Source organism: Podarcis bocagei (assembly GCF_964188305.1).
Source record: "Podarcis bocagei genome assembly, chromosome: 8".
NCBI classification, from domain to species: domain Eukaryota; kingdom Metazoa; phylum Chordata; class Lepidosauria; order Squamata; family Lacertidae; genus Podarcis; species Podarcis bocagei.
The window spans coordinates 5,341,915-5,359,427 of record NC_138133.1 but is presented as its reverse complement, the minus strand read 5'-3'; the positions used below and the strand labels follow the sequence as shown (position 1 = coordinate 5,359,427).

Here is a 17,513-nt window from a genome sequence, read left to right as displayed (position 1 = left end):
GAATCAGTAGTATGATGTGGTGGTCTGCATTGGTCTACCAAAAGGTCATAGGTGCATCTTTTATGCATCTCCAGAGATTGTTCATAGGTTTATAGTCTTGCATTGGCTACGCCTGTATTGCCACATTTTAAGCCCTATGCATTTGATTTTGCAGTGAATAACTGGCAAACAGCTTCTGCCCTGAGTTGAAATATTAGGAGATAAATTCAACAGAATAATTGAAAATTACAATAATACTTGCTGACATGTGTACTGTGACATTCTACAAAATGAGAAGAGAAGAGAAGCATGCTTTTATCCTATTTCATTAAATCTTTTAGAATAGATTCTCAGTTTTGGTTAAGCTTCACTCCATTGTTTGTTTTAATCTATTTTGTAGCCAGACTTGGCTTCTTCCAATTCAATCTATGCTTTAAGAAAAATTAAGCAAAATTAGCCACAGTGTGTGTGAGCAGAAAGATTTTAATTCTGTCTGATGGCTCTACCAAGAACTTTGATGGTTGTAGTACCCCTGTAGTAGCCCTGTGCAGTGCCTCTTTGAATGGAAAGCTCTCTGAGAAATGACCATTGATGTTACTTGCACTATTGATCGCACTATACTGTGTGACAATGACTTTAAAATGACTGACTTCTATTCATTCTTAAGAGCAAGTGTTTTAGAATAGTTCAGTCCAGCTGATCAAAAGCTTTTTCAGTATCTAGAATCAAAGAAGTATTATACATTATATTTATATTGTAAATGTATAAAACCATCAGATCATTTTTGGCACATGCTTTATATTGTCAGTTAGTTCCTTACAAAAGGGAGATTAAAGGTAGTTTTGCCCTTTCCCTGTCTGCAGATTCTGCATCCAAATCATGTGCTTCAAGTTACCTTCCTCCCTGTGAAACAAGGGTTCTTCTGGAGAAAGTAAAAATAAAAAGGATACCTTTGAGCACATGCAGAATACTCATCCCTCAATATGGAGTACACTAAAAGCATGATCAGCTGGACACAATACAGTGTGTGAAAGACATCCTTCCAAGACAGAGGATAAAGTATGGTATCCATGTCAGAGGAGGTAGTTATACTTCTCTCCCTCTAGGTTTGATATTATATTTGTGTTGCACAATTATTTCCATTTTTCATTTATTACTTGTCAATCCACACCAAAATATTTGCATAACGTTAGAGTACACTACAATCAATTTACAAATAATACTCAGAAAGATGACACCAATCTTAAGATGCAATTTCACAAGCCTTTTTCCAAAAACCTTTTCAAGGAGCTATCCTCAACATCAATTTTCAAGAGGATGACATGATTGCCTTATTCATGACATCAGGAGGTTTCCTTGTGTGTTTGGCAGGGGGGGGGGGAGGTTAAAACAAGAAGGGGAATTAAAACTCAATTCTCCCTCACTATTTTATTGGCCAGGTAGAAGGCTCGTGCACTGAGAAAATATCAAAAGTCATTTTCACAATACAACAGGAAATGATTTTTTTTCTTTCATTTTTGCTATTTTGTTAGGCCATGAAAAAGAGTCTGATACTGTCCCATCTGAAGGGGGCAAAAGATAAAAACCAGATTCATGAAAACCTCATAAAGGAAGTCTTATGCTTCTTTCATACCTCTTATTATAGTGCATAAATGTTTGTATCATTGCTATTAGACCAAAAGAGAAGCCCAAAAGATATTTGGGCTTAAAATCCATTAAAATGTCTTGGGGGCAACTTGTAATTATTTATTTTAAAAATAAAACAGATGAAAATTATATACACAAATATTATAACACAAATATGCATAATAAAATAGTTCAGAAAGGGCACTAACCGTTGCACAGAGCAGATCCCGCTGCTTCCCATTCTCCACAATGGAAGGAATACCAGGACTGAAAACCATCAGATCATTTTTGGCACCAGGCTCCCCACTCGCAGCTGCCAGGATGTGGCTGTGGCGATTTGAATATGACCAACTGCCCACCTCACTGGCACAAACCAGTGTGGCTGTGCCGGGGCCATACATCACGGGCTCCTTGGGTTGACACTGACATCGCAGAGCCATGTATACTATAATCACAAGCAGGAACAAGCTGGATACTGAGCAGATAGCAACAATCAGGTAGATGTTGACATTGTCCACCAATGGCTTTGGACTCCCTCCCATTCTAGGAAGGTGAGCATCTCTATGGATTACCTGAGTGCTTGCCACAAATGACACACTCAATGTGGCTGTAGTGGACAGTGCTGGCTTGCCGTGATCCTTCACAAGCACTAGCACACTCTGGCCGCTGCTGCCCTCCATCTCATCCAGGGCACGTGTTGTACTAATCTCACCACTGTACAGCCCCACACGCCAGGGGCCTCTGGTTGCCTCATGCAGTTCATAGCGCAGCCATGCATTATAGCCTGAGTCAGCATCCAGGGCATGGACCTTGCCCACCACATGTCCAGCCAAGACAGGGGGTACCAGCAGAGCAAGGGACACCTCTTCTGGCCTAGATACCGCAGGCACATTATCATTCTCATCCACCACAAAAACTTGTATTGTGACGTTGCCACATAAAGGGGGGAACCCAGCATCCTTGGCTCTCACCTGGAACTCCAGCAGCTTCACCTCCTCATAGTCCAAGGGCTGCAAAGCATAGACCTTCCCACTCTCTGAGTGCACTGAGATGTAGCTTGACAATGACCAAAGCTTCTCATCCAGCCAGTAGCTGACAAGGGCATTCTCACCTAAGTCTGGGTCTAAGGCAGACACTGTGAAGACGTGAGCACCAGGTGGATTATTCTCTTTCACAAAGACAGTGTAGGAAGGCTGAGGAAAAGCAGGTGCATTGTCATTCACATCACCAATGGGCACTACAAGGCTGCTGCTAGCTGACAGTGATGGAGTCCCTTGGTCTTGGGCTGTTACCACCAGTCTGTATTCAGACACCTCTTCACGGTCCAGGGATTCAGCCAGCACCAGAGAGTAGTAATTCTTATAGGTAGATACCAGCTTGAAAGGAAGCACAGTGGGCCACAGAGAGCAGGTCACTTGTCCATTGACCCCAGAATCCCTGTCTGAGACACTGATTGAGGCTACGACTGTCCCCAGTGAAGAATCCTCTGGAACTGGTACCAACAGGAAAGTCACTGACACCTCTGGAATATTATCATTCACATCCAGAATTTCTATTAAAATCTTGCAGTGTCCAGACAAGGGGTAAGCACCTTTATCTGTTGCTTCTGCACGAATTTCATATGAATTAGTGTCCTCATAATCCAATTCATTATTCAGTAAAATTTGTCCAGTATTTGGATCTATCCTAAACATGGTACTTGATTTAGGTGGGATTACACTACGAATAGAGTATGTAATGTCTCTATTAATGCCATCATCCAAATCAGTGGCATTGAGCTTAACCACCGATGACCCAATGGAAGCATTTTCTAACATTTGTACCTTGTACACTGACTGGTTAAAGACAGGAGGGTTATCATTCACATCAAGCACTGTGATCACCAGCTGAACTGTTCCCGTTAGCGCAGGTTGGCCACCGTCCGTGGCTGTGAGCAGTAAGCGATGCACAGAAATATCTTCTCTGTCTAACGGCTTTGTTATTACAAAGCCTAAGGAATTATCCTCACTGCTCCTTCGGAAATCTAACATGAAATGTTCACTTGGGCTGAGGTGGTAAGTTAACTGTGCATTTGTACCAACATCTGCATCTAAAGCTCCCTCTAGAGGGAAAACGGATCCTGCAAGTCTTGATTCTAGAATAGACAGATTTTCCTCACTTGCTGAGAAAACAGGGGCATTGTCGTTTATGTCTGCAATCTCCACGTCCACATGGAAGATCCTCATGGGGTTATCCACAATCACCTCCAGGTGAATGGCACAAACAGGGTTCTTGCTACAAATCTCCTCCCTGTCCATCCTAGAATTCACAAACAAGATTCCATTTTGCACATTTACCTCTAAATAATCCTTGTGCTCTTTGGAAACTATCCTGAACATCCGAGGCACCAACTCACTCACCTCCAGTCCCAGGTCCTGGGCGATGCGGCCCACAAAGGTGCCATGCTGGGATTCCTCCGGCACAGAATAATGGAGCTGGCCACTCCCCATCTCCCAGGCTGTGTGAAGAAGGACCAACTGCAGCAGCTGCTTCCTCACCGAGTAGTCTCTCCAAGGAACAACCATCTCAAATATATTCCTTTGAATCCCCCTCCGTTATGTGCAATATTGGAGTGGGGGGTGGTTAATCCAGCTTGCTATTACCTTTTGTGCTCCTTCACTTTTGGTGCTGCCTATTTTCTGATGACAGCAAGGAGGAGGAGCTCTCCTATGAGTCTGCAAGAGGTATTTAACAGTAAAGAGTGACACCCTGTGAAGAGATTTAAAAATGCAATTCTTGCAATATTTGGTTGGGCTTTTTTGTTTTCTGGTGTTCTGTATTCTTCTAGTTTTCTCATGCTTCTTTAAATGTATGTGAAGATAGTCATATTTATCTTTGTAACCATTTGACATAAGATTGATGTGTATGTGGATATATAATTACTCCTGTGTGGCAGCAGTTTTTTAAGATCACATTCCTGCCTTTGAGAGTTTCCATTCTTAAAAGTTTGTGTTGTACAAAGGTGAGTATGTTTTCATTCATATTAAAGAAAGATGATTCAATTTAATATTGGGGGAGAAAGTGGGGGTAGAGATGAATGAAAAATGGGAAATGTGAGAAAAAGAAGCACTATGGCCATGATAGATCAAGTGGAACATTGTTACATTCCAAAAAGATAATAGCATGAGAGCCAAAAATCACAGGTTCCCCAAACTACCAAAGAGGATATAGTGGGTGTACCTTTTCTTCACCATTCTTATTTACATACTTTTGCGCCATACTGCTTCTCAGCACAAATCTTTTCCTTTATTCTTCAGGTGGATACATTAACAATATGGTAACACACTTTATTTGTGCATTCTGTGGCGTCCGATTTGGGTATGTGCTGTGTCAAGAATCTGTATAATATACAAATAAGACTTCTGGATCTAAGATCTCTCGTGAAAGGAGGTATCCCTCTTATTTGTGTTTCGCTGTTTTAGACCATGCAGATAATATGCCAGATGATATGCTTGTTGTTGTTTAGTCGTTTAATCGTGTCCGACTCTTTGTGACCCCATGGTCAGGCACTCCTGTCTTCCACTGCCTCCCGCAGTTTGGTCAAACTCATGTTTGTAGCTTCAAGAACACTGTCCAACCATCTCGTCCTCTGTCGTCCCCTTCTCCTTGTGCCCTCCATCTTTCCCAACATCAGGGTCTTTTCCAGGGAGTCTTCTCTTCTCATGAGGTGGCCAAAGTATTGGAGCCTCAGCTTCAGGATCTGTCCTTCCAGTGAGCACTCAGGGCTGATTTCCTTAAGAATGGATAGGTTTGATCTTCTTGCAGTCCATAGGACTCTCAAGAGTCTTCTCCAGCACCATAATTCAAAAGCATCCATTCTTCGGCGATCAGCCTTCTTTATGGTCCAGCTCTCACTTCCATACATCACTACTGGGAAAGGCTAGTAATTTAAATTGCTAACTCTTGAATGATGTGTTAATGAATTTGTTGCTGTTTTCATTCTGTTTGCTCTGCCAGTGTCTAGCCTGGGCTTCAAGAACAGTAAAACGTAATTATGGCTGCCAGTTTGTGAGTGATGTGGTTGAGCATGTTTAGACATTGATGTTATCACATATTGCTTTGTTCTGATTTTGGAGATCCACACATATCCATTGGCAGAAGAGCTACAACCATGTAAAGGTCCTTCAGCCTTCTCATTTGTGCTTTGCTGCTCCATAGGCTGAAGTTCCTTCTTCGTCTTCCATGTGATGGCAAGGGGCAACCATTGTTTGATTCATTCCAGGAAACATCTTAGATCCACAACCAAGTCAAGAAATCATCTGGGAATTTGTCAGTCAGTTCTAATTTCAGTAAGATTTTTAAAATCAAGTTTATTGGGTCCTTCAGGCCCAATATTGGCATAGCTGGTTAATTTGAAATATTATGATCTAGAGCCTGGCATCTTTCATTGTACCTATTTATGACACTACACGTCTCTATCACCTGGAGAGGACGACCCATGTAGTCTCCTGTTTTCACTTATACAATGTTAGTTTTATGACCTAAGATATTCTACTGCATTTCTCTTAGGGACAGAGTTTACAGCTCCAGTGTTCATCTCTTCTTTTACTGGTGCTTCCTTGAGTCTTGTGTGTATTGTGACAAATGTTTTCTCCATTCCTAAACACTGTGTGTGGGTGTCTGTAGGCAAGCTGTAGTGTTGCATCTTGGGAGAGTCCTGGACGCCCTTTGCTTGCCTGCCTGCTTGCACAACATGCTATTGCAAATAAGTTTGCTTATGGTACTTCCTACGTATCTTCCATAGAACTGGGTGTTCATCTTGTGTTAGATGGTGTGAGGTACATCTCTTGCAAACATGGAGAGTTTATGTGTTTAATGAGAATGTTGCTATTGCCTTCTGGCATGATTTGGCAGGAGGTTTGGCTTGTGAGGGAAGATCACATTTCTCAGAGGCAAGAGAGTCCATGTAGATGAGAAAATAGGTTTAAGAATGGAAAAAGTGGAGTTGGGGTATTAATAATGTGTGCTCTTATGTATCTAATATAGAGGTTTTTATACATTTAAAATATTTCATTAACAACTGAGATGAAGTAGGCTAACTGGGTTCCAGACGCTATTGCCAAAACATAATTACTACAATATTATTTCAAACAGCAATGCTGCCCAATATCTTTAAATCTCTTTTCCTGATCAAAGCTCAAGGCATTCTGCAAAGCTCAGTGTATTCTTTGATTTCCTGGTCAGAGCTCAAAATATTCTGCATGACTATATATTCAAGTAACATGTTTTATAATGAGCAGAAATTATTCCATCAAGTTGTGTTCTGTGCTGGAATTCCCGGACCCAGGTGGCTAATCTATAACCAAAGCTATATTACTCTTCTACCACCAAGAAAACGAACAAACAGGTCATTTTTAAACATTGAAATCATGCTATTATATCCAAGTGAGTATTTGAAACATACTCCCAAGACAGGTACATCACATGACAAACTGAAATGAATAGTAGAGACTCACCTGCCCAGATGAATTAGGGACCACCTCCGTCACAATCCCTACATCCCCATTCTCTGCAAAGACAGGAATGTTGGGGCTGAAAACCATGAGATCACTTTTGGCTCCAGCCTCTCCACTCACTCCTGCCAAAATGTGGCTATGGCGATTTGAGTAAGACCAACTGCCCACTTCACTTGCACACACCAGCGTGGCTGTGCCGGGACCATACACCATTGTCTCCTCTGCTTGCCTGTGGAATCGCTGAGCCACATATAAGATGACTGCAAGCAGGAACAAGCTGGACACTGAGCAGATGGCAATGATTAGGTAGATGTTGACATTGTCCACCAGGGGTCCTGAACTACCTCCCATCCTGGGAAGATGGACATCATCGTGGAACATCTGGGTGTTTGGCACCAGAGACACACTCAATGTAGTTGTAACTGATCGCGGTGGCTTCCCATGGTCCTTCACCAACACCAGCAAACTATGGCTGCTGCTGCCCTCTGCCTCATTCAGGGCACGTCTGGTACTTATCTCACCACTGTACAGTCCCACTTGCCAGGGGCCACTGGTCAATTCATGCAACTCGTAGCGTAGCCATGCATTGTAGCCTGAGTCAGCATCCAGGGCATGGATCTTGCTCACTAAGTGGCCAGCCATGACAGGGACCACCAGCTTGACAGGGGCCTCCCCTTGTCCAGATACTGTTGGGTCATTGTCATTGTCATCCACCACAAACACCTGCACTGTCACATTGCTGCACAAAGAGGGCAGCCCAGCATCCTTGGCCCTCACCTGGAATTCCAGCAACTTCATCTCTTCATAGTCTAAGGACTGCAGTGCATAGATCTTGCCGCTTTCTGAGTGCACCGAGATGTAGCTTGACAGCGACCAGAGCTTCTCATCAAGCCAATAGCTGACTAGGGCATTCTCAGCCACGTCTGGATCTGAGGCAGACATTGTAAAGATATGGGCACCAGGTGGATTATTCTCCTTCACAAAGACCGTATAGAATGGCTGAGCAAAAGCAGGTGCATTGTCATTCACATCACTAAGGGGCACCACTAGGCTGCTACTTGCTGATAATGATGGAACCCCTTGATCCTGGGCCACAACCACCAGTCCATACTCAGCCACCTGCTCTCGATCCACAAGTTCAGCCAGCACTAGTGAGTAGTAATTTTTGAAGGTGGGCACCAGCTTGAATGGAAGCCCAGTGGGCCACAGAGAGCAGCTCACTTGCCCATTGGATCCGGAATCCCTGTCTGAGATGCTGATCAGGGCTACCACTGCCCCTGGCGAAGAGTCTTCAGGCAACGGCACCAGCATGGACTTCAATGACATCTCAGGAGCATTGTCATTTACATCTAAAATTTCAATAAGGATAGTGCAGTGCCCAGACAAAGGTGGGCTACCTCTATCTTTTGCCTCAATTTCAACATTATACATATTAATTTCTTCAAAATCCACTTTTCCTTTTACCCTGATTTCACCTGTATCTGACTGTATACTAAGTATATTGGAAGGAACATTATTACTGAAGGAGTAGGTGATTTCCTTATTAGTTCCTTCATCTAAGTCTGTTGCATTGAGATGAATAACCAATGTTCCATCTGCCACATTTTCTAACAATTTCACCTTATAAACAGATTGATTAAATACAGGTGCATTGTCATTTGCATCCATCACCGTGATCTCAAGGTGGACTGTGCCTGTGAGTTCTGGCTGACCCCCATCAGTAGCTGTTAGCACTAAACGATGCACAGGGATTTTCTCTCTGTCCAGAGGTTTATTTAAAACAAGTGCCAATGATACACTCTGCTGGTCATTTATTTTTTCTTCAACAACAAAATATTCTGTGGAATTAAGCTTGTACTTCAGTTGAGCATTAACACCAACATCTGCATCTGAGGCTCCCTTCAGAGGAAAACGTGTACCAGGCAGCATTAATTCTGCAACACTGAGGGACTGTTTACTTTCCAAGAAAACAGGAGAATTGTCATTTATGTCCTTGATTTCCACCTCTACATGGAAGACCCTCAGAGGCTTATCCACAATCACCTCCAGGTGAACAGCACACAAAGAGCTCTTGCCACACAGCTCCTCCCTGTCTATCCGGGAATTAACAAACAAAATCCCATTCTGGACATTTACCTCAAAAGAGTCCCCATGATCTTCAGACTCCATCCGGAACATCCGAGGCATAAGCTCATCCACCTCCAGCCCCAGATCCTGGGCAATGCGGCCCACGAAGGTGCCATGCTGGGATTCCTCAGGCACGGAATAATGGAGCTGGCCGCTCCCCATCAACCAGGCTGTGTGAAGCACGATCAGCTGCAGCAGCTGCTTTCTCCCCACTGAGGAAGAGTCACCCCATGGAGCAACCATCTCAGAAATCTTTCATATAACTCTCCTCTTTTATGAAATATATCTGGAAAAAACATTGAAAGAATCTAAATCCAGCCTGCTGATATACCTTTTCTTCCTCCAATTATAAGAACGGGAATGATCTCTGGTGATGACAAAGCAGTGGAAGAGCCTTTTGTTCCCCTTTTATTCGCAGCAAGTTACTTAAGCAGAGAGCGACATCATGCGACTAGATGGGAAAGTACAGTAGATGTTTATATTGTGTGTAGAATGTTTGGAGAATGTTTGATGTCATCAATTTGTTTAGTAAAATGAAAATCAAGTTCAAATGAATGATAAACAATATGTTTTTCTTGAAAATGTATTTAATATATTCAAAATGTATATTTTCATTTGCTGGTAAATATGGCTTGTTAAATACACTTGCCCCATCATTGAATGTTTCCATCTTTTATACCAACATATGACACACGTTGGCACCACTAGCATCTTTCACTGCTTGGAGATCAGGGTGTGCATGACAATACAGTGGTTATTGTTGTTTAGTCGTTTGGTCGTGTCCGACTCTTCGTGACCCCCTGGACCAGAGCACGCCAGGCACTCCTGTCTTCCACTGCCTCCTGCAGTTTGGTCAGACTCATGTTTGCAGCTTCGAGAACAATATCCAACCATCTCGTCCTCTGTCATCCCCTTCTTCTTGTGCCCTCAATCTTTCCCAACATCAGGGTCTTTTCCAGGGAGTCTTCTCTTTTCATGAGGTGGCCAAAGTATTGGAGCCTCAGCTTCACGATCTATCCTTCCAGTGAGCACTCAGGGCTGATTTCCTTAAGAATGGATAGGTTTGGCACCAGTTCCATGCCTACTTTTCTCAAGTCAAGGAAGAAAGACTGCTAAGCAAAAGAGCAGTTATCAGCACCACTTCATCTAAACGCCAGTTCTTCTAGGCTTGCAGTTCCATGAGGCTCTTTACTATTATTTTCTTCTTCATGGTCGCTGTAATTGGCTCATACGCATTACCTCACTTTGAGAGCACATTGCTAGAATTCCTTGATCAATGATGCAAACAACCGCATGAACAAAATATGAACTTCAAATCGAAGCAGGAATTGGATCTAAGGCTGAGAGGAGATTGCAGTTTTTTATAGAGATGTGAAGACAATATGATAGAACTATGAACATGTCCATGTGGACCATTCCCTGGTAAGAGCCCAGATGAAAAGTCAGAATGCTGTCTCTCATGCAGAAGATGGCAACTTAAATCCTCGTTGTGGTGCAGGTCATGGGATTGCAATAGATGTTGGATTCCATGTCTGAAAGGGACACAAGCCCCCACTGGCAATCTTTTGCCCAGCGCCTTTATCTGAAAGTGCATACTGTACCTTCAAGTTCCAGATTGGTAGTCATGTTCTGCTATTCAGCTAATATAGGAATGGCAACTTTCAGAAACCAATGTGAGAACACTTTCCTAGGACATTCTGCTGCTCACTTTAAAGTTTCCATTTTTCAACAAAATAATTTTAAGGGATGGCTCCAGTGTGAAAAGGAATGTCTTACTAAGCCAATCTTGAAAGATGTGGCACCTCATCCTGCCATTCTCCACAGTATCTCCATACTATCAGACCTACAAAGCTCCCAACAAAGACTAACTCCACACATGTATTAGAATTGAGATATTGATCACATTGAGCATTTTCCTTCACCTTGTCCATCTTTAGGCACACACAAAAAAACCTTTGTGGATAATTCCCATTGTGTGCTCTGCGTCCAGTACGAATTATTTTCATTCTTCAAAATCCAGAGCACCTTCCACCTTTACATCTGCAGAAGTCTAGTCTACTAGAAATAATGATTAACAAATCTCATTGCATTGTTGCTCTCCCAATCACTTCCATGTTCTTTGTCCATATCTGCTGCATTGATCAGAAGTTCCCAAGTAAACTGAAGATATTCCAGTCAAACCCAGGAGTGTTCTCACTGGAATGCAGTGCAATAATGTGCCAGACCTTTGGGAAGACCTGACATCTCTTACTATTTACTGGAAACTTCAAATGGTATCTGTCTTTGTCCAACAACTTTTCAAAAGCTAAAAATAGCATATTATTCTGTCCACCACAGTGCTCTACCTTCTTATTTGTTTATTCTTTTTAACAATTTGCAAATGGGGCACTCACTATTACCAATTCAGTTCTGAGAAGCAATATCTCTTTTAGAGGGAAACTGTGTGACTTTATCGTCAATACTGAGGATTTCTATGTCCAGATAATACAATGCAAGAAGATTTTCAATCCGAAGCTCAAATTTTAGTACTTAACTTACTGTCTGACCACGCAGCTCCTCTGTTGTCCACTATCATGCACTAAGCTGCAAATCCAGATGTTTTCTTGCATTTAACAACACAATAGGCAGTCTGTCAGCAGCTAGGTTTCTGGGATCCTCTGTTGCAGTAGACTCACTGGCAATACAGGGCTCCAAATCCTCTGGGATCCAGCAGCAAGCTTCTCTGGCTAGAGAGACGCACACTATGGCAATGCACAGAAAACCGAATGGCAGCCATAAGCCCGACATATTAGGTTGCCTGGTTTTTTGTAGCAACAGAAAGACAGAGGTTTGCAGTATAATAATTTCCTTCTTCTGCTAGCCCTACTCTCTTGCTATTTCTGTCTCTAGCTATCCATCAGAACAGCACGCAAATTCTGCACTCAAATTCTACGAAAATACAATCGTTTCGCTCTTCTTTCAGCTTGAATTCTGAGCCATTAAAAGATTCCCTTTGCCAGAGTGGATGGTTCTTCCTTTCCAGTCGTGGACAACAGCAACACCTAGCGTCTAGATCACTGCTGTGCTCCAGACACTGCAAACAGCGATGCTCAATGTCGCTTAGATGATGTCACAGGTTTTAGGCTACTGCGAATGAGCAACAATCTGCTCTGGCATTATAATCTATGAACTACTTTAAAAAAACCTCTATCCTTGGTTTATTAATAACCAGCTTATATAGTTATTATTCTATATAGAGTGAGTGCCTTGCACCCCACCCCCTACTTTTTAAGTTTTCCTCTTTGCCTTTGGTAACTTTCAGTAACACTCTGATGTAGTGGACTCATGTCTCAGGGCTTTCTGCATTAGAACTGCACTGCAGGACAATCTTGTACTAAAGTATGCTGAAGGTGCCCATCAAGAACTCTTTTTGTTCAACACAAGTTATGCTCCTTAATTCACCAAAGGTGCATATACTATGTGTAGAAATGATTTGATTTCATATTTTGCAGCTGGATAAATTATATATGAAAATTATTTTATTATATCCTGTAAACACATTTAAATGTATTATCTCTAGAATTATGATGTGTTTTAAAAAGTCAATATGCCCAAATGGAACCCATTTTTAAATATTTTGCATGGGGGTGGCCCTGCGTATATCGTTGGCACTGTTCTTTGATGCATTGTCCTTTTTTATTATTTAGATTATTTGAATTCAATTATATATTTACAAAAACTATTCAGATATGATGCACATTGGGACAAAATCGTAGCCTCCTGTATTCATTGATGGTGTCTGACTGGCACTGGCCAGGAAAGAGATCTTGCAGTCATGATAGATAGCTCAATGAAAACAGAAACTCTATGTGTGGCTGGGGTTAAAAACAGTAAGGCAGATTCCATGCTAGAATTAGGAAAGGGATTGAAAATAAATCTATAACAGGGCAATGTCTGGAATATTGGTCAACCCTAATCCATCATAAAGAAGGAATAATGTTCAGGGGAAAAATACCGACGTCTCAAATGATACACCAACTTATACTTTTTATTTTAGAGGAAAACATGGCCCAAGGTAGGCATGACATAAGTTTACAAAATCATGTAAGATGTTAAAAAAAAAAGGAGGTACAGTGGTACCTTGGTTTACGAACTTAATCCATTCCGGAAGTCCGTTCTTAAACCAAAGCCGTTCTTAAACCAAGGCGCGCTTTCCCTAATGAGGCCTCCCGCCACTGGTGCCCTTCCACCGTTCAGCTTCCATTCATAGACCAAGGTAAAGTTCACTAACCGGAACACTACTTCCGGTTTTATGGAGTTCATATACCAAATAGTTTGCAAACAGGGCTGTTCTTAAACCGAGGTACCACTGTAAAACTATTTTTTTCTCCCACTCCCATAATGCTGAAACTCAGGCTTGAAGAAGGTGGAGAAAGGGATACTTTTCAAACAATTCATAATTTATGAAATAATGAAATTTATGACATTTGCTGCCAGATGTGATATTGGCCAATGGAAGCTGGGTTATACTTAAGGAGACAGTGCACAGTTAATTCATAGAGGCTAAATTAGCTTAAAAAGATAGGATAGTGACTAGGTTGCACAGGTGTTGGCAGATGTGCAATGGCAGCCATTTTACATAAACCACATGATTATATTTACTGCAGTTAAGGGTGACCAGTGAGGGAGCCAAGCTTGCTAATGATACCATGTTAAAACAAAAAGGGATTGCGAGGAGTTTGTAAAGGATCTCTCCAGATTAGGGAAATGGGAAAATGGCAAATACAATTCAATTTAAGCAAGTACAAAGTGAGGCACTTTGGGGAAAACAATCCTAATTTCACATATATACCAATGGAGATGAACTGGCAATGAGTCACCAGAAAATGTACCTTGTGATTGTGGAGGATAGCTTGTTGATGATGTCAACCCATTATGCAGCAGCTGTAACAAAGACAAATACCAGATTAAAGATCATTAGGTAAGGGATTGAAAATAATACTGTCAATATCATAATACTGTTATATACATCCATGGCTATACAGTACTGTGTACAGTGTATTGCGATGGTCACCTCATTGCAAAAAAAGGTATTGTAGAGCTGAAAAAGTTGTAGAAAAGGGCAACTAAAATGAACAAGAGTTTGGAGTAACTCTCAAATGTGCAAAAATTACATTTGGGGCATTTTAGTTTGGAAAAAATGCAAGTAAGAGAGGACAGCATAGAGCCATACAAAATTATGCATTTTGTGGAGAAAGTGGATCAAAAGAAGTAAGTTTTAATTTTTAAAAAAATACAATTTCACAAGCCTTCTTGGAGTTGAAAGAGAGGGAGTTCCAGAGTCTATGCTCCACAACACATGTCACCTTCCCTTTCCCACATTCTCACCAACTTCAGCTCAGCTGTGAATCAGAACTGCTCCAGATGATCTTAGTGGGCAGGGAGAATCGTATGGAAGTATGTGTTCCATACTTCCCAAACTGAATAGACCCTTACATGTAATAACCAGCACTTGGGGCTTGCAAATGAGCCTGGCAGCAGGATTCTACACCTGATGTAGTCTCCAAACATTCTTCAAAGGCAACTCCAGGCGAAGTAGGCATGTGCAGCAGCTCCATACAAAATTTGAGGCGCAGGGCCAATTGGGGGTGATCTGTACCTTGGCAAAATGAAACCGTGCTCCCACAAGATGTGGCAGAGGACCTTGAGTCATGACCAGAGAAGCTACGTCCCAAGGTCTGTGGGAGGGTGAAGCTTTCTTTCCATCAGAAGCGGAAACAATTTCTAAAGTAGCATGGGGGACACGACACTCCAGCCCACAGGCCAAAATACGACACACACACACACCCCTGTTGTTGTTGGCAACCGTCTGCCTCAGTGTAGCAAACCAAAAAATGCCTTATCTTCTGAGTCTTGGACACTAAAACTCAGAAACGAGAGGAGTTAGGAGTCCAACGTTGTTTATTGCAAAGCAATAGGTTCAGCAGGTAGCCCACAAAATCTGAACACCACCCAATGCCCAGGGGGGTCATTTATAAGTTTCTAGACAAAGGATTTCAATTTCTACCAATTATTCCACATTATTACCTCATTTCAAGTTGTTAGACCAATCATATGCGTAAAAGTTACCCCATTTTATGTTTAGTACACATGCACATAAGCATTTGCTGTTTCTGCTGAGTAGGCTGTGGTTCCCAACATGTTTTGTTATGAGCTTGCATGAATACATTGTGTTAGTGTGCACTTGGGAACCTGTGTTACGTGTATCCATTTGCGTTATGTGGCAACTTATGTTCTTATGATTAACTGAGGATGTCAAACTTGCTGAATCAGCTATTTCTTAAAGTAACAAGCTACCATAACTTCTCTAGTAGAAGCACACACAAGAATTTACAGGGGTACACATTATTACATTTATTGTGGCCCTTTGGGCCACTGCCACATCAGGAGACAATGTAGGAGTGCACCTTTGGAGGTGAAGTCAAACTGTTGGAAGGTTACAGTGACTTCTGAGGTTGTAGAGACTGATACGGGAGAGACATGTTTTGAGGCAGCTGGGGCAGATGAAGGTGACCGGTTGCAGTACTGCAGGTGATCCATGGCGTTTATTCCCTCTGTTCTCCTCCCAGCGGCCATTCCTCCTCTGGTCACTGCTACGGATGACTGTCTCCAGGCACTACAGCCGTCTGCAAGGGATTCCCACACGGCAGGGTTGATGTTGCCAGTCTTCACCTCACGTTTGCAGACATCTTTGCAACGCAGAGCTGGTCTGCCAACAGGCCTAGTGCCAGCTCCCTGTAGAGCACGTCCTTGGGGGTCGTCTAGGGCTGCCACCTGTCCTTTAAAATATAGGCTTGTTCTGTTTTGGGGGTACAGCGTCCCTTGTTCCGTTTGGAATGCCTTTTGTTACGTTTCTGAAGACATAAAAAATAAAATTTTAAAGTTTGTGCACTCACCCTAATGTGCTTGTCTTGCGCTGCCTAGTTTGCTAGGCACCTTGGCAGTTGAACCCGCCCTCCAAAGCTGGCTGATTGACGCTCCAGGCTAGCCAATAGAGCTCGCCAGGCAGCAGGCTCTTCCGGGTTGGGCAGAGCTCTTTCCAATGGCTCTGAGAGAAGGAGCAAGACATTTCTCGGAGCAGCAGCTTCTGCGTGCAAAGCTCAGTCTCCCTCTGCCTCTCTCTGTGTGTTTAAGGATCTCTTGGCTTATTTTCCCCTCAAGAAGGGATAGCGTGGAGGCTGCAAAGGAGGGCTTCTTACATTTAGAGTTCTGTTGCTGAAACTGAAGGGTGGTATAAAAAGTCTAATAAATAATCATCCATCCATCTCTAGGCATTAAAGCATCATAACCTTCATATACTGAAGCTCTCAGGGGGGTGAGGGGTTATGCGAATCCTGTTAGGATGTTGGAGGCAAAGCTATGTGAGGAAGAGAAGCGGAATTTGTTGCTCTCTCTCTCCCCCTACCCCCTTCTTCCCTTTTGGCTGGGTTTCTGCATTTACCATCCTTCTGGCAAGCAGAAATTCAGCAGGTGTGGACGTTTCCTTTCAGTATTGTTGGAATGCTTGCAGTTACTGATAGCTTCCGTTTGATCATTGTACAGTCATACCTCGGGTTACAGACGCTTCAGGTTGTGCGTTTTCGGGATATGGATGCGCCAAAACCTGGAAGTACCGGAACAGGTTACTTCTGGGTTTCGGCCTCGCGCATGTGCAGAACCACTAAATTGCACTTTGCACATGTGCAGAAGTGCCAAATTGCAACCCGCGCATGCGCAGACGCAGCACTGCGGTTGTGAACGTGCTTCCCGCGCAGATCACGTTTGCAATCCGATCATCCACTGTAATGGATTGCTTTGAAGTCATTTCTGCACCAGGTAATTTTTAGCCCACCAATTCCCTCCTAACCTGTCCCTTATTTTGCCCGACCAAGGCGGCAACCCCAGGATCCTCCAACCCTCCATTCTTTGCACATGACCAAGCCAACATAGACATTGCTGAGATAGGAGTGTGAACTTGGGCTTGGGAGAGCACATCTTTGATTGGGAGTCTGTCCTGCTATTTGATGCCCAACTCTTCCTGATTCAGTGCACGTTGAAGGCGTTGAAGCATAGCTCCTGACAGTTGCAAGATGTCCACGATTTACTTCCTTAAAGCAGCATGCTCAACACAGAAGCCTGGTAGATCTTCATCTTTGTATTGTTCATTAGCATCCCATTTTTGCACTTGGGCAAAAAAAATGAGAGGCACAAATACAAGATGGGTGACACCTGGCTTGAGAGCAGTACATGTGAAAAGGATCTAGGAGT

At 42.7% G+C, this 17,513-nt stretch overlaps 1 protein-coding gene and 1 long non-coding RNA gene across 2 annotated transcripts in view; both read right to left on the bottom strand.

The window, feature by feature from the left end:
- The window catches only part of LOC308593688 (protocadherin alpha-C2-like), a 189,201-nt gene extending 184,912 nt beyond the window's left edge, over window positions 1-4,289 (bottom strand). Inside the window, exon 1 of the mRNA XM_081206227.1 lies at window positions 1,815-4,289. Coding sequence (XP_081062353.1) covers window positions 1,815-4,169 — 2,355 coding nt within the window. The 5' untranslated portion in view covers window positions 4,170-4,289. The remainder of the gene's footprint in view (window positions 1-1,814) is intronic.
- Window positions 4,290-7,100: 2,811 nt separating this feature from the next.
- Window positions 7,101-16,233, bottom strand: LOC308594063. Its single transcript, XR_014011282.1, has 3 exons — window positions 16,163-16,233; window positions 14,099-14,150; window positions 7,101-7,153 (listed from the first exon to the last, which is right to left on the bottom strand). It is a non-coding gene; the product is annotated as an uncharacterized lncRNA (long non-coding RNA).
- Window positions 16,234-17,513: the final 1,280 nt, after the last annotated feature.